This window comes from Heterodontus francisci, chromosome 25, assembly GCF_036365525.1.
Source record: "Heterodontus francisci isolate sHetFra1 chromosome 25, sHetFra1.hap1, whole genome shotgun sequence".
In the NCBI taxonomy this organism is placed as follows: Eukaryota; Metazoa; Chordata; class Chondrichthyes; order Heterodontiformes; family Heterodontidae; genus Heterodontus; species Heterodontus francisci.
This window is the reverse complement of record NC_090395.1, coordinates 29251474-29275338: the sequence shown is the minus strand read 5'-3', so window position 1 is coordinate 29275338 and position 23865 is coordinate 29251474. Positions and strand designations below refer to the sequence as shown.

Sequence of the window (23865 nt, the reverse complement as noted above, 5' to 3'; positions counted from 1 at the left end):
GCTAAGCCTTGGCTCCTATTAACATACGTTGAAGACCATTCGGCTTACGAACGTGGGAGTGTGTCCCTGTGTAGAAATAGTGAGCATTGCAAACAGAGTAGAATTCTGGCAGCTGGTCTGGAGACTCTTAAACATGGTAAAAAGCTTGTGTATTTGTGAGGTAGCTGCCTGACCAATAATCACACAGTGATAGTGATGAGATACTGGCAGTCCATTTCCTTCATCTTATCTGTAGCCCTCAGGAAGAATGCTCCTCCAAGAGTCTTTGGGCTTCCATTCACAACCCACCAGCAAAGTGGCTGAGGATGGAGGACAGACAAGGACCAATATGGCAGCCCTTAGTTACAGTTGAGTAACCCTGCCCTAAAATATTTGCTTGGTCGGCCAGATGCCAGACACCCATGGAAACCCAGCACCACGTTTAAGAGTTTCCAGTCAACCTACTAGGAAATCCAATCAAGTAGAACTTTTTTTTTTAAAGTATGACTCTAGCAAAGGCCTCCCCGTGACGCTAAGGAGTGAGATACCCTTGTAGTTGTTGTAGTCTCCTTTGTCGCCTTTGTTTTTGTATAGTGCAATGATTTTGGTGTCATGCATCCCTCATGCCTGTAACTTATTCTCCTTGACTTTAAGTATCAAGAAAACCATGGATGTGGGACAAGGTGTTGCATCTCTGCCCCTGACCACACTAAATGACACCCCAATGGAAGTGGTTAGCAAATTCTACTACCTTGGGACCACAGTGACAGACAGACAATCTATCTCTTGATGCAGAGCTCGATACACACATAGGGAAAAAAAGAGTTACCACCTTTGGCAGACTGGTGAAACATGCATGGGATAACACCAAGCTGACCCTTAGGACCAAGCTTAGGTTTATAAGGCCTGTGTTCTCAGCACCTTGATATTTGGCTGTGAAACATGGACAACTTGCAGTTATCCAGAAGAGAAGCTCAATAATTTTCATCTTTGCTGTCCACAGTGCATTATGGGTATATCCTGGCAGGACAAAATCACAAATGCAGCAGTCCTCTCAAAGGCAGAGCTCCCAAGAGTCTTGGTACTAATCAAGCAGAGGCAGCTTCGATGGATCGGACACGTCCACAGGATGGAAGACGGTTGCATACCTAAGGACCTTCTGTATGGTGAGGCAGCCGGGGTCAGACAACCAGTGGTGCACCCAAAGCTCCACTTCAAGGATGCTTGCAAGCATGACATGAAGGCCCTAAATGTCAACGGCCGTCCCCGGGAGTCAGTAGCTGGCGAAAGAGGGAAATGGCAACATATTCTGTGGACTGGTGTGCACTACCACGATGACCAATTGCTACAGCAGCTTGGAAACAGGCACCAACATCAAAAACAACTCACAGCAACACTTGGTAGCTTCATATGCAGCACTTGTGGCAGAACCTGCCTCTCAAGGATTGGTCTTCACAGCCATTAGCAAAGGTGCACCAACAGAAGACACCCCACTTAAATGGATTGCTTGCTGCGTGTCCTTCATCTTTTGTAGATGGAAGGATGCCAACCAATACAGATTTTTGCTTAGCTGCCCTGAAGGGTTCACCTGCTCACAGGGACACAACTCTGTTTACCCAAGTCCTGGAAGCTGGACCTTGGAGAAGGGTCATGTTGACGTTTAAATGGTTGAAGCTGCATGAACAGAGGGAGTGTGGGAGTGTTTATATAGTGAAGCATTTATACAGCTTGTGTCCTATGCATTACACATAAAGTGCACAATCTCTGCTGACAATTGTACTTGGAAAAAAGTAAAATCTATATGGGGGCAATTTTAATCTGACCTGACCATTGGAAAAAAACTAGCAGAATTGGGGCAATGCTGATTTTACTCTCTATTAAGATGTGAGGAGATTAATACCAGGCAAGGTGTAAAATCATCATACCTGATCCAGGGGTTTCCTGCCTTGCAAATTGAGGTTAAAATTACCCCATAAATCACAGCTTCATTCAGTTGGTAGCTCACTCACCTCTGATTCAAAAGATTGGAGTTTCAAGTCCCTCTACAGACTGCATATCCTAAGTTACTACTTCAGTGCAGTCCTGAAGGAGTGCTGCATTGTTGGAGCTGCTGCGTTTCACATAAGATATGGGTTGTCACGGATTGTAGCAGCTCATTTAAGTAGCTGGGGTGGGCCGCCCTTCCCCCCTCCAATCACGTGGAAAGGGAGGGCTGTCCGTCCCCGGCAATGGCGTCAGCTGCCTGTGCGCAGGCGCTGGTGCCATTTTTAAAAGGGCTTTGAGCCCTACCGTTTCACTTTAGCTTTAAATATTTAAATGTATTTAATTTGTTTTCATACATTTATTTTGTCCCTCTTCCACCGCCCCCATAACCATAAAATTGCTTGCCCTTCCCCCCCCCCAGAACACTTACCTTGTCCACGTGACCTTCCCCCCCCACAACCACCCAAAATGCATAAACTTTAACCTCAAACCCTTCCCACCATCCCCTACACCAATGATGTAACTTGACCCTGTTTCCTCCTCCTTACCTCCCCCCCACTCCCCCCACAAGTGTTCCACCTCATTTCCCCCGGACGGGGATCCGAAGGCACGGGAGTGCCAGCCAACGACAGGAAAGTGGCAGCAGGATGGAAGGTGGCGGCATAAGTATGATTAATGCATTCATTTAAATTTATTTAAACATGCAAATGGGGGTTCCGTTGCCGAGCGGCGGGGGCGCCATGAGGCCCCACCACCGCCGGCAATATCGGGCCATGCCCTCCCAGCGTAGGGGTGCGTGGCAGCCCTCACCTGGAGGCATTTTCCACACCCCACCACCACCCCCCCCCGCCCACCACGAACCCTGATGTCAGGGAGTCTGTAAAATCCAGTCCATATTGAGCCTTTATTGGCTCAGAGGAACAGATTCATTGCACTGGGATACTTCCAAACAACAATTCTTTATGTGTAGGTCAAAAATCCAAGGCCCTGATATTTCAGGGGAAGGTTCAGGAGAGGCCAAAAGCAGCAAGGCCAGTGGATGAGGAGGTCCCGCTGAATTTAACAGCAGGAACTCATTCTAATTTCTTTGTTCCTTTTCCCTCACAGTGGCTGGCCAAACTGACAGCCTGGCCATAGACTGAGGGAAAACATACCACTATCAGGATGGGGGAATGGCAGGTGGGGCGACGGAGGGCACAATTGGCAGGGTGGAGATCAAGGTCTTCCTTAGGGAATAGGATGAGGGGAGAACTCCTGCTTTTCCTGGCCCACAAGGAGTGCTGGAAAAAGTACTTACTTTGTGAAGCCGGAAGCGCCCGCCTCTCTTTCCCTGCCAAGTTTCCCAACCCCGGGAAGCTTGTGCAGTAGTCAATTTTAAATCAAGCTCCCATTTTCACTCTTGAAGCCTGATTTAAATATGTTAATGTGGTGTTTTGCCTCACCACGGTGGGACACGAGGATACCAGATATCCCGCACAGTATAAAAAGGTAGCACGCGCTGCTTGCTGGGCATGCTTCATCGTAACAGTCTTTAACCTCCCTCCCACCCTCTGCTGCTCATTGTAGGGGTTAATATGAAGGCCCAAGAGTCAGCAAGTTATTCAACCTTTCGGGGCATCACAACAAAGCTCCATCCAGTCCTTCCCCAACCCCCACACAGATACTTCCCAGTAGGATGCACTGGATACTGGTTTCCCCGGAGCGGGAATACCAGCCAATATTCCTTTACTTAAGTTAAGGCCAGTTGGAGCACCCCAATTTAGATCAGCAAACTCAGTACAGACCAGAGACCAATGCTGGGACATATTCCCAGTGTGCGTGGTTCAGATATTCACTGTTTAAGCAGCTACAATAAAACTTATGTTTATGAAGTGTCCATTGTCTCAATAAACCAATTTCAATAGGGTTTTGGTGGATGATCTGTGTGGCATTGCTCACATGCTATGGTCGAGAGCTTAGTTTTCTTTTTAATTTATTCATTTATGGGATGTGGGTATCACTGGCAAGGTTGGCATTTATTGTTCATCCCTAGTTGCCCTTAACTGAGTGGCTTAACAAGGGTGGGTCTGGAATCACAGAGGCCAGACCAGGTAAGGGCAGCAAATTTCCTTTCCGAGGGGACATTAGTGAACCGGATGGGTTTTTTACAACAATCCAGTAGTTATTGAGTCATCAACACTGATTTATCAACTGAATTTAAAAATTTCCCTACTGCTATGGTGGGATTTGACCCCAGTCTCTGGCATATTAATCCAGGCCTCTAAGTTGTGAATCTAGTAACATAACCACTCTGCTAACCTGGCCTAACCCTCAATAGCTCAAGTACTCTCTGTGGGGAAGAAGTCTGAAAAGGAAACTGTGGGTAATTGTTAGTGCTGGTTAACTCCCAAGGCCACTCAGAAGGCTATTGTTACTGTTTGGTAAACTTCTGGCTCCAGGTGAGGAAAACCACAGCCTTTCATTCTCCTTCACATACAATCATTTTATATTTATAGCAAAGTGTGATCCTCTGATATGTAACACTTAGTTTGATGAATTCTGGAGTGCAAGTGACTGAATATAGACTCAGAAGGGTCAAAGTTCCTTGGGGCATGACCCTGGTGTGGCCTTTGGGATTGGAGCTGCCAATAATCTCTGACCCTCAGAAGGGACAGGATTGGCCTTGGCTGTGAAAGCTGCTGTATTCTGCCAGAACTCACATTCAAGGCTCACATCTGAATAATAAATCAGAGAAATGACGCTTTAGGGAACACTGCTTCCATTAGAGAATAAAAAGCTCCAAAAAAAAAGGATGCAAGTAGCGTGTGGGAGGGGAGGAAGAAAGGAGAGAAGCTAAATGAACTTTGATTAAAGTTATCAGAATATTAAGTGGAACAGGATTGGAGAGAAAGAAACTATTCCCTATGAGGAGAGGTTGGAAAAACTCAGATTGTTTTCACTGGAACGACGGAGGTGGAGGGGCAACAAGATAAAGGTTTACAAAGTTATGAGCGGCATGGACAGAGTGGATAGTCAGAAGCTTTTTCCCAGGGTGGAAGAGTCAGTTACTGGGGGACATAGGTTTAAGGTGCAAGGGGCAAAGTTTAGAGGGGATGTGCGAGGCACGTTTTTTTTTTTTACACAGAGGGTGGTGAGTGCCTGGAACTTGTTGCCAGGGGAGGTGGTGGAAGCAGGTACGATAGCGACGTTTAAGAGACATCTTGACAAATATATGAATAGGAAGGGAATAGAGGGATATGGGCCCCGGAAGTGCAGAAGGTGTTAGTTTAGGCAGGCATCAAGATCGGCGCAGGCTTGGAGGGCCGCATGGCCTGTTCCTGTGCTGTACTGTTCTTTGTTCCCGCTGATTGGAGAGTCTAGGACTGGGGGCATAATCTAAAAATTAGAAGCAGACCTTTCAGGTGTGAATTAGGAAACACTTCTACACATGAAAGGGGAGGTAGGAGTTTGGAACTCTTCCATAAACAGCAATTGATGCGAGAGCAATCGTTAATTTTAAATCAGAGATTGAGAATACCTTTGGATAAGAAGAATCTCAGAGATATGGGACAAAGGTGGAGTTAGTTTGCAGATCAGCCATGATCTCACTGAATAGTGGAACAGGCTTGAGAGGTTAAATTGTCTACTCCTGTTCCTATGGGAGGAGAGGAGGAAGAAAGGGAAGGGAGGAGGAGAGGAAAGCAATAAGGGGAACAAGGGAGAGGAGAGAAATCACAGGAAGTGTAAGGCACAGAAAGAGGCCACTTAGCCCATGGGTGAGGGGAGAGGGGGAGAAGGGAGAGGGGGAGAAGGTACAAATGTCCAGACCTAAACATAAATAAGTTCCTGTTAGCAAGGGCTGGTAGTGCTCAGGCTGGGGTACAGTCTCAACACAAGCTGCAGTAGATGCTAGAAATGGGGAATCCTTTATAAACCAATATCTGTCTGGAGGAAAAAGAACTGCCGGCAGTTTTGGTGGAGGGAAGGAACAGCTTTGTTGGAACGATGCAAATCAAAACCAAAGACCTCAAAAGCTTTAGAGATTTGAAATTCAGGAGGTGAAATCTGAAAAGAATGATTGTTTTGATGACTTAAAAATAAAACACAGTTTTATTTACACAGAAAGGGGACATTACAGGAAATTTGCCATTTACAAACAGGTTTGAAGCGCAAGAATAATACAGAATGCCGCAATAAACAGCTGCTGACATTGTACATAATTAGAATTACCAAAGAATAGTTGTGCATCAATTTGAAGTATGTTGGTTAAACTATAAAAAGCTCCATAAACCACAAGGTTACTGGTAGTGTGGGCTGAGCGTCTAGGAGGAAAAAGCCAAACTTGTCCAGATTTAGTTTCTCAGATCATGTTATAGCATCTAAGCTCACTGATAGGGATAGTAAGGGCAGAGAGCAGGCGGAGAGAAAGTTGTGTGATACAACCCAGTGAGCACAGCCAGATGCAAGGCAGATGAGTCAAAATATTTAATCTCTGTTCAGTTTAAATATTTTTCCTCAAGGAATCTTCCCTGGGGGAACTGCAACTGCAGGATGCTAACAGCCCCACCAATCTAATCCATGTTCGATAATCATGGGCACTTAGAAAGATGGACTGGAGGGAATATCTGTTCCCAGAAGCACATACCCCACACCCCCAAATCTCTAACACCTCAGGACATTCCCATTACAAATGTAGAGCATTGATTCAGTGAGTAGCTGAGACCGAGAGAGCAGGTTCAAATCAGCAGTCTAGCCTGAGCTAGTTGATCTCAGCTCGGGGCGTGTGATTGGCCATCCCTGGGCTAGGGAGGGGTCTGGCTTCATTGGACCCCGTGGTTGAATTACCTGCTGACAGTTGCTGCCAAGATTCACACGGATGAAGCATTGGAGTGTGTTGGGGGTTTGTGGAACCTTACCCAGCCTCCAACAGAGGAGGGATGAGGTTAAAATTTAGAAGGTGTAGGCAACTCCTTTCAGTTAACAGGATGCTGCCTGTGGTTCTGGAGATGGGATGAGCCCATTATATTTAACCAGCTGCAGGCCATATGTGGCATGTGAGACTTTAGATAAAAAGGTAAGGGGGTGTCTTACAGAGTGCCACGCTCTAACAACTTCCAGGTGCTTCCCATCCTTTTATTAGGAAGCTCCTCCAATGGCTCAGTACAGGAATGCACTGTGTAGTATACTGGAGCATGCTGAAGGCCTTGGCTTGTTCTTTGGTTTAATTCAATACACTCAGATAGAGTAGTAAGTATAGGTAAGGTTACTAACCCTCCAGGATTGTCCTGGAATCTCTAGGAATTAAAGGTTAATCTCCTGGACACGGCTGCGAGCAACCCAGGAGAAAAAAAAATAAACAAGACAGATTTATGTTTAGTTTTCATTTTCGTTGAATACCTTTGTTTATTAGTTATAAAAATCAGAGTTGAGAGTAAAGACTGTTTGACTGACAGTCAAGAATCAACCAATCGGATGAAGAAGAGTCTACTTGCTTTCCGATTGGCCCTGGGAAAGCAGCGAGCTGAGAGGATGCACATGTTGAGTGACCAATGGAAGGGCAGTTGGAGGCAGGAGGTCATGTGATGAAACCTCCAGGAATACATCCAACCAGAGTTGGCAACCTTAAGTACAGGTGTAACAATTGGTCTCCAGATGGGACGGGGAGGGTGGGGAAAAGTAGGGGGGTGGGAAGGTAAGCCAAGGTTCCTGTCTGTTAACACACAGGGGCCAGTAACATGTCCCATGTGTTGGACACAGAGGCCTGAGGCCTACCACGTGCCACATATGTTCAGTGGCTTCCGATATGGGACCAAAGACTCATTAAGGCCTGATCATTTATTTAAATTAGGATACCTCCCCATGATGTTATTGGAGTGCCTAAGCAATGCTCCAGATACTAAGTGCCTGACTAGCCTACTAATGAAACTCACCACCTTGGTTAATAAGCCTGCGACAAACAGAACAGCCATTGGGCCCAATCAGGCTGACAGACACTGAGTCAGCACAGGCAACATGCAAATGTGTTTTAGCACTTTAAAATCTATATTCAACCAATCCTGTCCTTTGGGTTTATTTTTACTGGTTGGGATGTTAGTCTTGAACCTGGCAGGTTAAGCACTGGAGACAGTTCCCTCATCCGCCTCCATGTTTTGCTCTTGTCTGATGTTGCTTCTACAGGTGCTGCCAAGCACTGCTCCATTCCTCTGGTACCCTCCCCTTCGTTCCCTTTCACATTTCCTAATCCCCAAATACTCCCCAGCTGTCAGAGAATAGTGAGGTTCTGGAATGTGATGGCCACTGGTGTGGTGAGTATTGGCCCTCTGCCTTTAACAGGGAGCTGGATTGCTTCCTGACTGTGGCAGAGATCTCCTCGTATATAGAGCAAGTGAATTAACAACTAAAGTACATGTAAGCCGTGTGATTTCTTGGACCAATTCCAAAATGCCTGCAGGGGGTCACAGAGGAATTTTCCAAAGATTTTTTCCCCTTTTTGGCCCTGGGGTTTTTCCTTTTATTGCCTTTCCCAGGAGATTATACAGCTGTGGGGAGATGGAGGGGGTGGGGGATGGGTGGTGGGGGTGGTAGCAATGTTTAGTCAGTCGGAATGCTCTGGCCATGAATGCAGGACAGGCTGTCAGACCAGCTGGACTCTTCCTGCTGCCAGTTTTGCTTGTTCATATGCCAGCTCATACCTTACGGGTTTTCCCGACTTGTTTCCTTGTTCTGAGCAAGGTCTAGATTTTGGATGGTGCCAGGGAAACTAACCAGGTTCTTCAGTGTTGGCAGAACTGCCCTATGAATGGGACTCAGGGCAGGTTGGGACATTCCAACTTATGGTGGTCATATATAGTCAAATGTTTGCTGGGCTTAATTGGCAAAGGCACTGGGCAGAGTGGTGCTACCTTCAATTACCGCCAAGGTTGAATTAGTCGACTGCAGCTGGAGCAGCAGTGACGATCAGACAGTTGACCTCAGTACCACTGAGTTAGAGAACAGGGAAAAATAAATCAGCCGGGGTCCAGGTACTGACTGCTATCTAAGCCTTCTACTGGAACACATATTTGTGTGGGTGTGTATGTGTAATTTGGGTCAGAGTAGTAACTAGGATCCAGGTGTGATGCCCCCATGGTTGAATAGCCAAGCACCTCTAATGTTTACGCTCACACATCATGAATGACCAATTGGATGAGGTAACGGGAGGCTGCCAGCATCTTGAGGAAAGGAGAGGAGGAAAATAGACAGGAAAAAAGTTTTCTGCTGCTCCTCTGAAATAGCGTGCAGTAAGAGAGAGGGAACACTTATCCTGGGCACAGCATCTTTACTGGTTGAAAAGTCCAACAAAAAAATTCCCTTCCACAGCTCTTTAGTCTCTCAGAAATGACAAGTAAAACATATGAGCACAGAAAGGTCACCGGCACTGGGACTGCCCAAAATCCTCCTACAGACTGACCTGAATTTCATATTCCACCCTCTCAATGGCCTTCTCCACCAGACTCACATCCTCCTTCAGTTGAACAGCTTCCTGAGATTTAATAGTTATCTCCTCTTTCAGTTCCTGTACCTTGATTCTGATGCAGTGACAGGATTTGGCCTTCTGCCATTCCCCCTGGGACCTGGCCATCTCAGTGTTGGCCTCCAGGATTTGAACTTTCAGTATGCATTCCCTCAGTTTCTCCTCACACTCCTCCAGCTTCTCCCTCATCTCCTCCAGCTGCTCGCTCAGCTCTCCCCCATGGAGCTGCTCAGCTTTTAGTTCATTCTCCCAGAATTCCACTTCCTCTGCCTCAGCGCTCCTCTTGCTAATCAGTTCCTGGAGTCTGATAATCTCCACACTGTCATTTGATTGGCCATCTTCCCCCAGCTGTTTGATCTCTATTTCTGTTGACTCCAGCTCCACTTGAAGACTCTTCAGCTTCTCCTGCTGAAGATGGAGTAGCTGATTCAGGTCCTCTCCTGGATGTTGATCAGAGCTTGCGGCCTTTTTCTCAGGCTCGGCATCTTTGATCTTGGCTTTTCCTTCCTTGCTCCTCCCAAAGGATTCCAGCCACTCTCTAGCTCCTTCAGCAAAGTTTAGGGACTTCCTCTTGGCTTCTTTCAAGTGACTATTTTTGTCACTTTTATTCCACAGCTTTGCAAGTGGCGGAAGGCTCTGCCTATGGATGTTCCTCTCTGGTCCTCGGAGCTTGTCTGAAACAGGCCGCAGGCTGACGGAGGGCCCGGTGCGGTTTAGTATCAGCTGGACATCCTTAGCTTGCTGGCCCCATTTACTAAGGGAGGGCAAGAGTTTCTCATCTGGCGTCAAATGTCTTTCAACATCTTTCCACTTTTCCTTCAGAGTGTAGCGTCCAGTACGACCTGCGAATGAGAGTGAAAGAAAGTTGCTAACACAGACTGTCCAAGGGAATGTGGCCTACCAGAGCCTGATTCTTCCAAAAGCAGCAGAAAAAAAAAATGCATTTATATGGTACCTTTCACAACCTCAGGAGGCTGACAGAGCCTCAGTTTAACATCACATCTGAAAGACAGCACCTCCAACAGTGCAGTACTAGAATGTAAACTCACATTGAGCTCTGGAGTGGGGCTTGAACTCTTGGACTTCTGACTCAGAGGCAAGAGTGCTACCCACTGAGCCATACCTGACAGCAGGCCCAACTTTCACTATCACTGTCCCTTCTGAAAAAGCAACTTTTCCATTTCTCCCTGATCCAGTCAACTAAAACAAATGAATTTGCATTAATATGGGACCTTTATCACACCTCTCAGGACATTCCAAAGTATTTCATATGCAATGGACTAGATTGGATTATCTGGATTATTAGACTACTTTTTGACACAGCGACTGTCGGTGGTGGAACTAATTTATTTTCCCGCAAACAGGACATGAAATAAATGATTGGTTCAGTTGTTTTGACAGTATCATACATAAAATTTCACCCTCAACCAATACTAAGAGAACTCCCTGCTCTTAAAAAAAAAAAAATGGTGACACAGGATCGTCTATATCCATTTGCAATGCCGCAGGTAGATCCTGCCTTTTTTAATTAAGCAAAAAAAACCTCCAATCTATTATTAATCTAAAGTATTCAAAGTTGCTTCACATGGGTGAGATGGTCCAAATAGGCCTGGAGTCATTCCACATGAATTTCCTTCAGTCTTCCGCTGCTTTGCTGTTTTACAGTGGGGAGTGTGATGTGCATGGGAGGCTTGATTGGAATTAGGGATGGACTGAATCACAGAATTGTTACAGTGCAGAAGGAGGCCATTCGGCCCACTGTGTCCACACTGGCTCTCTGAAAGAGCAATTCTCTCAGTTCCATTCCCCCATCTTCTTCCCGTGACCCTGCACATTCTTCCTCTTCATATAACTGTAATTTCCTTTTGAATGCTTCAACTGAACCTGCCTCCACCACACTCTCAGGCAGAGCATTCCAGACTTTAACCACTCGCTGTGTGAAAGAGTTTTTCCTCATGCTGCTTTTGCTTCTCTTACCAAATATTTTAAATCTGTGCCCTCTCTTACTTGATCCTTTCATGAGTGGGAACAGTTTCTCTCTATCTACTCTGCCCAGACCCCTCATGATTTTGAATACCTCTATCAAATCACCTCTCAGCCTTCTCTTCTCCAAGGAAAACAGTCCTAACTTCTCTAATCTATCTTCATAACTGAAGTTCCTCATCCCAGGAACCATTCTCGGGAATCTTTTCTGCACTCTCTCCAATGCCCTCATGTCTTTCCTCAAGTGCAGCAACCAGAACTGGATGCAATACTCCAGCTGAGGACGAACTAGTGTCTTATATAAGTTCAACATAACTTCCTTGCTCTTGTACTCCATGCCCCTATTAATAAACCCCAGGATACTGTATGCTTTATTAACCACTCTCTCAACCTGTTCTGCCACCTTCAATGACATATGCACATCTACACACAGGTCCCTCTGCTCCTGCACCCCCCCTTTAGAATTGTACTTTTTTTTTTTAAATATTGTCTCTCCATGTTCTTCCTACCAAAATGAATCACTTCACATTTCTCTGCATTGAACTTCATCTGCTACCTATCTGCCCGAAAAGCAAGGGTCCCAACACTGGTCCCTGGGGAACTCCACTACAAACCTTCCTCCAGCCCAAAAAACATCAGTTAACCACTACTCTGTTTCCTGTCACTCAGCCAATTTCGTATCTATGTTGCTACTGTCCCTTTTATTTCATGAGCTACGAGTTTGCTCACAAGTCTGTTGTGTGGCACTGTATCAAGCACCTTTTGAAAGTCCATGTACACCACATCAACAGCATTGCCCTCATCAACCCTCTCTGTTACCACCTCAAAATCTCCAGCAAGTTAGTTAAACATGATTTTCCCTCAAGAAATCCATGCTGGCTTTCTTTAATTAACTTGCATTTGTCCCTGTGACTATTGATTTTGTCCCAAATTATTTTTTCTAGAAGTTTTCCCACCCCGAAGTTAAACTGACTGGCCTGGAGTTGCTGGGCTTATCTTTACACCCTTTTTTGAAGAAGGGTGTACTGTTTGCAATTTTCCAGTCCTCTGGCACCACTCCCGAGTCGGAGGAAGACTGAAAAATTATGGCCAGTGCCTCTGCAATTTCCACCCTCACTTTCCTCAGTATCCTTGGATGCATCTCATCTGGTCCCGGTGCTTTATCCACTAAGTACAGACAGCCTATCCTCTATCAATTTTAAACCCTTCTAGTGTCTGACTTACTTCATCTTTCATCATTCCCTGGGTTGCATCTTCTTCCTTGGTAAAGACAGATGCAAAGTATTCATTTAATACCTCAGCTATGCCCTCTGCCTCCATATGTAAATCCCCTTTCTGGTCCCTAATCTGCCCCACTCCTCCTTTTATCACCCTTTTACTATTTATATGCCTATAGAAAATGTTGGGATTTCCTTTAATGCTGTGAGTCAGTAATCATTCTGGTTGCTATGTATGAACACATTCTTTATGAATTAATTTTCGGGCTGCAATACAACAGCCTAGAAACGACTGTTGACAATATCAGAAGACAAACACCAAAGGCACTTGTAGGGTGTTCCTTTGTCCATCAATTTAGCAGATGTGAGGACTCAAAATAAATCTCAACACTTGTGCTAAAATGTTGGTCAGTGTAATCCATATGAGCGCGTTAAACGTTCCCTCGTCTAATATCACTGGCTGATTCCTAGCCTGCAGTGAGTGACTAGACCAATTCTTCCTCTTATTAACTATCCAGGAGAGGGTGCTCTGTTGAGTAGGCTGCAGTGCCTAGTGCCTCCAGCAGATGGAACAGTGTGGCTGCACTGAACTACAATGGCAACAGGAGAGTCAGCAAGGCCTAGGCCTTGAACTCCCCTGGATTTTCTGTTGCTGCATCACCCTAACTTCACTAGAAGTGCAGAAAAAAGTCCAAGAGAATTCAGGATCTTAGGGGGTGATTTTAGTCCAATATGCCTGAGGAAAACTGACCCCATTAGATTGGCCACTAGTTTTACAGCTCCCCCTCAGTTTTACCTTCCATTAAAGTCAACCCCCTTCTAGTTTACTCTGGAGATACAGGCTATATTCTTTTGTCCCTGAGTGACTATCTACATAGTCAATATTAACACCTTCACAAGAAACATTACAGTTTCTGGGCACATAACCGACAGCACACAAGGACAGCCTAACTCAGAGGCCTGAGGCTTGCCCAGAATTGTGCCTCAGACCCAATTATAATAAAAGGGGTAAGCTACCAGGAACTCCAAAGGCAGTTCACCCATTTCAATCAATCCAACTTGGGCTTCCTATTTCAGCCAAGTCCCGGGGTTGGGTAGGAGAATGGGAAGGCAGTGATTGCGATGGGCCAAGCGGATCTGAGGTAGATTCTGGGACAGGTGAACGAGAGGGGTGCCATAAAGCTGGCAGTGGCCTTCGGGGGAGGACTCCTGTTCCTCCTGACTCCACATGACCTTTTTGTTGAGATTGACCTACATTGCAGGAAAGCCTGAGCAGAGCTGCCCAATTTCAGGGAGGGGTCCTAAAGTTGGTGTTGGACCACTCATTAGCATATACAGGGAGCCTAATGCCTGTTTGAGGCAGCCTCTAGGATGCCTGGGGAAAAAAAAAAATCACCTGACCCAATATGGGTTGGATGTATTTCAGGCGTCTTCAGGGTGTGGACCACAAAATTGTCTTTTTTTTTTGCTTCCATTTTCCGATCCTCTCCCAGTATGACGGAGGAACATAAATCCCCTGTTACAGTCCATTAAAAACACTGAAGGCAGGGAGGCCCTACTTTCCCCTGTTGCCAACGCTGTGGAAGAAGGGAGTCATTTTCAGCATTTAAAGACCAGTTTCTGGAAGGCAGATTGCAGAGCGATTGCTAGCGTGGGCAAAATTGGCAGAGAGACACATCAGGAAAATAGTTACATTTTGGAGGCACCCATCACAGTCCTATCGACCCACCGGCACAGTTGTTAGCTGCCACAGCAAAATTGCACCCCCTTAGAGCTGAGAAGGTTATGAGACGACTTAATAGAGGTAATCAAAATTGTAAAAGGATTTTGTTAAAGTATATAGAGAGAAACTGTTTTCACTGACTGGAGGGTCAGTAACCAGAGGACACAGATTTAAAGATAACTGGCAAAAATATCTGGAATGCACCATCTGAAAGGGCAGGAGAAGGAGATTCAATTGTAACTTTGGGAGTTGGATAAATACTTGAAAAGGAGGGACTTGCAGGGCCATGGGGAAGGAGAAGAGGAATGGCACTAATTGGATAGCTCTACCAAAGAGCCAGTACAGACACGATGGGCCAAATGGCCTCCTTTTGTGCTCGATGATTCCATGATTTGAAGTAGTCTGACTGGGATTTCCAAAGGGGCCGGAGACACAGGTAGTGGATGCTAACAATCTCTCCCCATCACCCCAACACACAACCCTCCACAGGAATGTGTCTGTGTGTGATCAGAAGGGGTTAAATACATACAGTACAGAAACAAAACTCTTTCTATATTCCAAAAGGTTGCCTCCCCCACCCCCATTATGTGCACCCTTGTTGAGGGTGATCCTGCCAATTCCAATCAGAAATGAAGTTAGGGTTTTGTAGGATATTATTCGCTCGTCCCAGATATCACCCATCACCAGACAGAAAATGCTCTCCTTACCCATGGCCTGAGCCAAGGCTATGACCACCTCCTGGCATGTGGTCTTCTCATTGACCCCGCAGACCACTCGCTGAACTCCGTCCACCCACACCTTCAGCTCCATGGTCCAAAGCTCCGATCGGGAGAGGGGGAAGTAAGGGAGGGGCCGCAGGCAGTCTCAGTGCCAAACCTTCATGAAGGCCTTCAATAGCTTCTCCTCAGACGGGTACTGAGTGCGTGTCACTAGGGTGAAGGCCGAATCTGGGAAAAGAAAATTAAAATCTGAACTTTGAGCTGAAAGAGACAGCATCGGGATTTGTTCCAGTGAGCAATCAAATACCTTTATAGAATAGTGTCAATATAAAAAATAGTCCCAGGTGTAGATAGCACAGGTTAAAACAGGATAAACCTTCTCGTTCTTTATCAGTGGGCATCAATGCATGTTTCAGCCTGGTAACTCCTACTGTAGCATTTCCATCCCACACTACCTGTTCTCACAACCTCCTTTAGATTTGTTATAAATGTATGCAGAGTTGATACACCTTGTTACAGCACAGAGTATAACCTGGAGTCTACACAGTGTTGACAGAACTCATTACAGTACCAGGTGTAGTTTAGAATTTTGAGGGAACAGGTGACTTTGGACCTATGATTCCCAAAGGTCTGCATCAAAGTTTTCCTCGCGCTGTGTCTGGCTCTGCTGTAGACTAATTGATAGAGATTGATTACTATGACTGAACGACGACATAAATTGTTATATCACATGACTACTCGGGTAGTAGAAGGTGAACTAGATGGATCTCGGTCTTTATTCATCTAGAAGTTTCTATGTTCCTATGAGACAGGAGAGTCTATCGACATTGACAGGCAGAGACAGCAGCAGCATATAGCACAGTTTTCTGTGAATTTCATAGGGCAAACGGAAGAGAGCACGCTCAGCAGTTTCCTGCTTTTGCACACAATTTCATCATCACATTAGATACTAGAGATATGCTGGGCATTAAATACTTCAGAACTACAAACCCGCCCTGATTCAGGTTTGAACTAAATATATGAGTGACTGGTCCACACTTTTGTTTATCTTGACTTTCTCACTCTAACCTTGTGATCAGTAACAAGCAGCAGCAGCAGATGGTGTTTGTGAATTCAGCAGGAAGTATAGCAAATCGGATAGTAACAATAGAGACAGACCACCCAACCATCATGCACCATCTTCACAAATAGGAAGCACACAAAAGGATAGTGAACAATTGGAGCTTTTGAGTGTGAGATTAGTAAACTTTGTTAGGTAAGGGCATACCTTTGTTAGGTAAGGGATATGGAGCAAGGTGGGGGGTGGGGGGGGGGGGGGCGCGGTGGGGACGGTGGCAGGGGAGGTTAATAGGGTTGAAGCACAGATCAGCCACGATCTAACTGGATGGCAGAGCGGACTCGAGGGGCAGAATGGCCTCCTCCTGGAGGAATCTTCCTACTGTGCTAGTTAGCCAGAAACAGAAAATGCCGTGCATTTCCAAAGCATTCTAGTATTCAGTTCAGGTAAACAGCTGTCATTTCAAAGGTTTTTCCTCCGCCTCTCCAAGTATTGGCTGCTGCTTGGGGGAAGTTCCGAGTCCACTGGCTGCCCATCATTCTAACCAAACACAGCATCCTGGTCATCAAAGTTGACCATGACACCGATCAGAGGGAAACTGCTGTTTACCAATAGCAGCCTGTGATAAAGAACAAAACTGAAAACAAAAACACAATTCCTTTGATTCATAATTGCAATGTGGATATAATCTTTAACCAATGACTTGGCCACTGGTCATCTGTCACAACACACAAATGGAAAGAAAGAAACAAAGGCTTGCATTTACAGCCAATAAAGTTTTTTTTTGAAGTGTAGTCACTGTTGTAATGTCAGAAATGCAGCAGTCAGTTTGCACAGGCAAAGTCCCGCAAACAGTAATGAGATAATGACCAGATGATCGGATTTAGTGATTTTGGTTGAGGGATAAATATTGGCCAGGACACTGGAGAGACCTCCCTTCCTCTCTTTCAAAATAGTGCAATGGGATCTTTTACGTCCACATGAAAGGGCAGATGGAGCCTTGGTTTAATGTCTCCTTTTAATGAAAGGTGGCACCTCTTATAGTGCAGCACCACCCCTCCCCCCCCCCCCCCCCCACCCCTCCCAGTCCTGCAATGGAGGGTCAATCTAGATTATGTGTTCAGGTTTCTGGAGTGGAACTTATATATGCAGCATATTTGGATTTCCAAAAGGCATTTGATAAGGTGCAACACAAACGGTTAGTACACAAGATAAGGGCTTATGGAGTTGGGAATAATACATTAGCATGAAGAGAGGATTGAACAATGGATAGGAAGCAGAGAGTAGGGATAAACAGGGCATTTTCAAGTTGGCAGGCTGTGACTAGTGGAGTGCTAGGACCTCACTATCTACAATCTATATCAATAACTGAAATGAAGAGAACGAGAGTAATGTATCTAAGTTTGCTAATGATACAAAGCTCAGTGGCAATGTAAGCAGTGAGGACACAAAAGAGGCTGCAAAGAGATATAGACAGGCTAAGTGAGTGGACAATAAGATAGCAGATGGCGTATAATGTGGGGAAGTGTGAGGTTGTTCACTTTGGTAGTAAGAATAGAAAAACAGAATTTTTTTTTTAAAAGGCGTGAAATTTGTAAATGGTGATTTTCAGAGGCACTTGGGTGTACTTGTACAAGGAACACAAAGTTAGCATGCAGGTACAGCAAGCAATTTGGAACGCAAATGGCATGTTGGCCTTCATAGGAAGGGGATTGGAGTACAAGAATAAGGAAGTCTTGCTACAATTTACAGGACTTAGGTGAGACCACACCTGGAGTACTGTGTGCAGTTTTAGTCTCCATATTTAAAGGAAGGATATACTTGCTTTGGAGGCAGATTAGTTCCTGGAATGAGAGCTGTCCTATGATGAGAGGCTAAGTAAATTATGTCTGTATTCTCTGGAGTTTAGAAGGAGAAGTGGTGATCTCACTGAAACATACAAGATTCTAAAAGGCCCTTGACAGTAAAGGCCTGCTACCCGACCCGAACCAGACAGGACCCGATGACGTGTGTTGGGTCGGACACACTCAGCAAGAATTGCAGGTAAGTGTTAAAAGTTTTAAAAAAAACTTACCTGAGCTTAGAGCAGAATGTCAAGCAGGGAAACTGAGTCCCCGCAGTGAGCATCTCTATGACATCATCATGCTCATGCTGCAGCTTCCTGAAGATTGGGAGTTGGAAGGTAAGTAAAGGGAACATTCCAGTGGTCGGGACGGGCTTGGGTCCTGTGTGGTTCCATCGGGTTTGGGTCATTTTTTTTTGTGACTTGAGCAGGCCTTTACTTGACAGGGTGGACACAGAGGTAGTTTCCCCTGGCTGGGGAATCTAGAACACAGGGCCACAGTCTCAGAATAAATGGGTCGATCATCTAGGACCAAGATGAGGAGAAATTTCTTCATTCAAAACGTTATGAATCTTTGGAACTCTCTACGCCAGGGGTTTGTGGATGCTCCATCATTGAATATATTTAAGGTTGAGTTATACAGATTTTTGGGAAGTGGAGTTGAGGTTAAGGATCATCCATGATTGTATTGAATAGCGGAACAGGCTCAAGTCGCTGTGTGGCCTACTCCTGCTCTTATTACTTGAATACTACCGTTGAGCCAAGACTGACATTAGAGCATAGAACTTTCCTCACTCAAGCCCGAGAATTCTAATACATATACATATCCCTGACTAACATGCAGCCATCACACTTCAAAGTATCAAACAATGCAAAAAGAAATAAAAAAGATAGCAACTTCCAGCTTTTTTTTTCCTGACTTTGGTAACCTGGACACTCTCTATGAGCAGGAGCCAGGGGTTTACAAGCAGCTGCCAACCTATAGAACCTTCCCTTAGCAATTGGTCTCAAGATGTGCCAATTTAAGCAACTTCCCTGCAGTGAGGACCTGAGCAGCCACAAACTCACAACCATCTAACTCTGGGGCAAAACTGCGACCAGCATCATCACTTATTTGCATGTAGCATTGGGACAGTTATGACAGATGTGATAAAATGTAATATAATTGCAAGTCTTGTAATTCTTCATTCAGTATTGAAGGCCTTGGTCTAAAAAAGGACACTAGAACTCTCAAACTGAAAATGGCTATGTTGTAGTTGGGACATTTCAGCAAGTAAACAGACCAGGTATGAAAGGAGGGCCAGTGGAGGCCTGATCTGTAACCAATTCAATTTGGTTCAAGAAGATCCATAATTGAAGCGACCCTGCAAGCAGATGGTTAATAGATGCTCTTGCGCTTGGTTTGACAACTCTCGTTGGACAAATTCCTGGAGGATTCATCACATCTTTCCCCCACACCCCCACACGCGCCCCATTGTTGTCTAACACGTCCATCCACTAGGTCCACCAAGATTCAGCTGTGGCTCAGTTGATAGCACTCATCTCTAAATCAGAAAGTTGTGGTTTCAAGTCTCACTGCAGGCTGCACCACCAGAGGTGCCATGTCCCGGGTGAGATGTTCTACCTGAGGGGGCCTCAGGTAGATATAAAAGATGCCATGATATTATTTTGAAGAAGAGCCGAGGAGGCCTCAAACACCACCACACACAAAATAAAATTATCCCATTCCTGTTTGTGGGAGCTTAATGTACACAAATTGGCTGCTCGGTTTCCTACATTCCAACAGTGGCCGCACTTCGGAAGTACTTCATTAGTTGTGAAAGGATTTTGGGACAGACTGACACCATGAAAGGTGCTATATAAATGCAACTTTCTTTTCATGGCCAATTGAAAAGTGAACAGACTCTGTTACCCAATTGGATGATTCTTGACCAATGTTCCCTCTCATTTCCCTTTGCTGTGCACGGGGCCCCTTTGTTGCATTGTGCAATAAGTTCTGGACTGCTGCTCAGCAGTGCAGAGGGAATGTTGTTCTTGACCACATTATTTTTGCATTTCCAATATTTTTATAACTAATAAATGGAAGTGTTCAAAGAAAATGAGCAAAATACATGGGAGCCAGATTTTCAGGGCCCCTGCCAAGGTCAGGAAGAGACAGGATGGGATCTGAAAAATACCGGCACCAGCCAGCATGCCGGTTTCCCGAAACCATTCCCTGGGCCGGCCATTTTGGGGGAGGCGTGTTTGGAGACTGGCGAGGCTGCCTGTTCCCACGAGCTAGGCAGCCATATGTACATACAAATTAGGAGTAGGCCATTCGACCCCTCAAGCCTGCTCCTCCATTTGACAAGATCATGACTGATCTGAATGTAGCCTCAACTCCACTTTCCTACCTGCCCCCCATAACACTCGACTCTCTTTTCTATCAAGAATCTATCTGACTCAGCCTTGAATATATTCAATGACCCAGACTCGACTGCTCTCTGAGGAAGCAAAATAAGCCAATTAGGCTCATTAAGATCCCCGACGACAGCACTTAAAAGGAGGATGAATGGGATTTTTCAGTCAGCCTCTAGTTTTCCGATGCAATGGGCAACATTTCAATCACCTGGCCAGGGTAGCAACACTCCAGGCAGACCTACAGGCCTTCCCTGGCTGCCTGGGTGGGGGACTCCTCCCCCCCCCCCACAGTGGTGGCCTGGCTGAAGGGCACCTTCATGCAGAAGCGCACTCTCAGTTACTTACCATTTATTACAGCCAGCTGCGCCTCTGAAGCTGGAAGGCCTGTGATTGGCCCTTCAGCCCAGCTGCCACCCTTAATTGGCTGGGGAACTGTCTCAATGCCAATTAAGGGGCACCCCGATCAAAGTCCCAGTTTTCCCACCAGGGGCAGGTTTTGGACCCACAAACAGTCGCAGCTCTTGTTTCCTTCCCCCAAAACCAAAACTCAGCCCACAATATTTTTTAATCGCCACAATGATTTTTCTGCTGTATCCAGGTGATTAATAATAGCTTGTGCATCCTGTGTGCAATGATTGGTTGACATTGACAGACAAGTATTTTCACTGCTGCCAGGATATTTTATTCAATGTTGTGGCACTTGGGCAGCAAACCATGGTATACGCAGATATACAAACACACCTCAACAAATCGCCTGCTCGGTTTATGTTGTCCTAAGCAACATTAAAACAAAATCGGTGAGGTGGAACTGCATAGAGTGAAATGACACGTCTTCCTCTACAAACTGGCATGAATTAGAATTAACTGGAGATGAATCTTAGCACAAAGTGCGGGTCATTTCTTTCAGACAGTCACTGCAGTTGGAGACAGTTCTGTTTACGTTAATTCTGCATGCTATGAATCTTTGCCATGCTTCAGAGAATTGATGTTCGTGCAAACGCAGTGTGGATTCACAACTGTAACCAGCTTCGTGGACTGATGACTCAACAAAAACTGGCTGCCAATGTGGCAAATGCTTGGGTAATGCTGCACCATGCTAGCATGGAAAAGAAGTGAGCTCTTGAGGTGGTGCTATGCGCCATTGGCAACAGTGGTGCTGACAGAATTATATAACAGCCTCCCAAGATAAGGCTGTCACCAGAAGCAATTATATGATATAAATACAACATCAGAACAAACCCATCTCTACTCAAAGGCCCTGAAGCCCAATCTCTGTTGTCAAGAAAAAAAATCAATGTGCCAAATGAGGGATTATTAATTCAATGGTTGGAAACTTAAATTAAAAATTTTTAATGGATAAAGTCCTGCAGTTGACTTTTAAAAAACTAGCAGCAAAGATGGGCACCTCAGTTTGCAACTGAAATACCTCTTCACATTCCAAACACCCAACCGGAAACAGAGGTCTGGGCAGTACGGACCCAGAACAATGGTTTGCTCTAAGTGATTGAATTACCCAAGATTGCTTCATTAGCATGGCATTCAAGACAATCCCAACACCTTGACTTTTGAAACAGCAAAGCCCCTCCAAGTGTAATTTTTTTTTTATTCATTCATGGAATGTGGGCATCACTGGCTAGGCCAGCATTTATTGCCCACCCTTAATTGCTCGAGAAGATGGTAGTGAGCTACCTTCTTGGACTGCTGTAGTCCATGTGGGGTAGGTATACCCACAGTGCTGTTAGGAATGGAGTTCCAGGATTCTGACCCAGCGACAGCGAAGGAATGGCAATATAGTTCCAAGTCAGGATGGTGTGTGACTTGGAGGGCAACTTGCAGGTGGTGATGTTCCCATGCAACTGCTGCCCTTGTCCTAGGTGGGAGATGTCACAGGTTTGGAAGATGCTGTCTGACAATCCTTGGTATGTTGCTGCAGTGCATTTTGTAGATGGTACACACTGCTGCCACTGTGTATCGCTGGTGGAGGGAGTGAATGTGCATGGGGTGCCAATCAAGAGGGCTGCTTTGTCCTGGATGGTGTTGAGCTTCTTGAGTGTTGTTGGAGCTGCACCCATCCAGACAAGTGGAAAGTATTCTATCACATTCCTGACTTGTGCCTTGCAGATGAACAGGCAGGAGGCGAGTTACTGCTTATTCTTAGCCTCTGACCTGCTCTTATAACCACAGTATTTATATAGCTACTCCAGTTCAATTTCTGGTCAATGGTAACCCCCGGGTTGTTGATAGTGGGGGATTCAGTGATTTTAATGTCACTGAATGTCAAGGGGAGATGGTTAGATTCTCCTCTTGTTGGAGATGGTCATCGCCTGGCACTTATTTGGCGTGAATGTTACTTGCCACTTATCAGCCCAAGCCTGGATATTGTCCAGGTCTTGCTGCATTTCTACACAGACTGCTTCAGTATCTGAAGAGTCAAGAATGGTGCTGAACATTGTGCAATCATAAGCGATTATCCCTACTTCTGACCTTATTGAAGGAAGGTCATTGATGAAGCAGCTGAAGATGGTTGGGCCTAGGACACTACCCTGAAGAACTCCTGCAGTGATGTCCTCTGGAGCTCAGATGATTGACCTCCAAAAACCACAACCACCTTCCTTTGTGCTTGGTACAACTCCAAGAGAGAGTTTTCCTCCTGATTCCCGTGGACTCCAGTTTTGCTAGGGCTCCTTGATGCCATACCTCAGTCAAATGCTGCCTTGATGTCAAGGGCAGTCACTCTCACCCCACCTTGAATTCAGATCTTTTGTCCATTTTTGGAGCAAGGCTATAATGAGGTCTGGAGCGGAGTGCCACTGGTGGAACCCAAACTGAGCATCACTGAGTAGGTTATTGCTACAGTTATTGGCATCCTGGGGACTGGGGTGCCAATTCCAAACCTTTAATATTAGAAGGTTCCAGTGAATACACAGAGGCAGTCATGTGACCATCTGCCATCTCTGTGAAAAAAGGTTTCCTTGAACAAAGACAGACAGGCAGTAACTCAGTATAATAAAAGCAAAATACTGCAGATGCTGGAAATCTGAAATAAAAACAAGAAATGCTGGAAATACTCAGCAGGTCTGGCAGCATCTGTAGAGAGAGAAGCAGAGTTAACGTTTCAGATCAGTGATCCTTCATCAGAACTGGCAGAGCCAGAAATGTAATAGGTTTTAAGCAAATAAAGTGGGGGTGGGGCAAAAGATCACAAAAGCGAAGGTGTTGATAGGACAACATCACAGAGAATAACTGACCAGAAGGTCATGGAACAAAGGCAAACGGTATGTTAATGGTATGGTGAAAGACAAAGCGTTAGTACAGAGAGGGTGTTAATTGACAAAAAACTGAACACGCTGGCCCCAAGCACAAACATGAAATAAAAAGTGGGTAGGCACAGTAGAAACAAACCAAACAAACTAAAATAAGATAAGAAAAAAAAAAAAGTGTGAAAAAATAACTAAAAATAATTTTAAAA

General features: G+C 45.4%; 1 protein-coding gene across 1 annotated transcript in view; it reads right to left on the bottom strand.

Moving 5' to 3' along the window:
* Positions 1-15921, bottom strand: part of LOC137384069 (ras association domain-containing protein 8-like) — a 67744-nt gene extending 51823 nt beyond the window's left edge. The window contains exons 1-3 of the mRNA XM_068057643.1: positions 15668-15921; positions 15085-15324; positions 9392-10296 (exon numbers count right to left, since the gene is read on the bottom strand). Of these exons, the coding sequence (XP_067913744.1) occupies positions 9392-10296; positions 15085-15187 (1008 nt within the window). The 5' untranslated portion in view covers positions 15188-15324; positions 15668-15921. The remainder of the gene's footprint in view (positions 1-9391; positions 10297-15084; positions 15325-15667) is intronic.
* Between the last annotated feature and the right edge of the window lie 7944 nt (positions 15922-23865).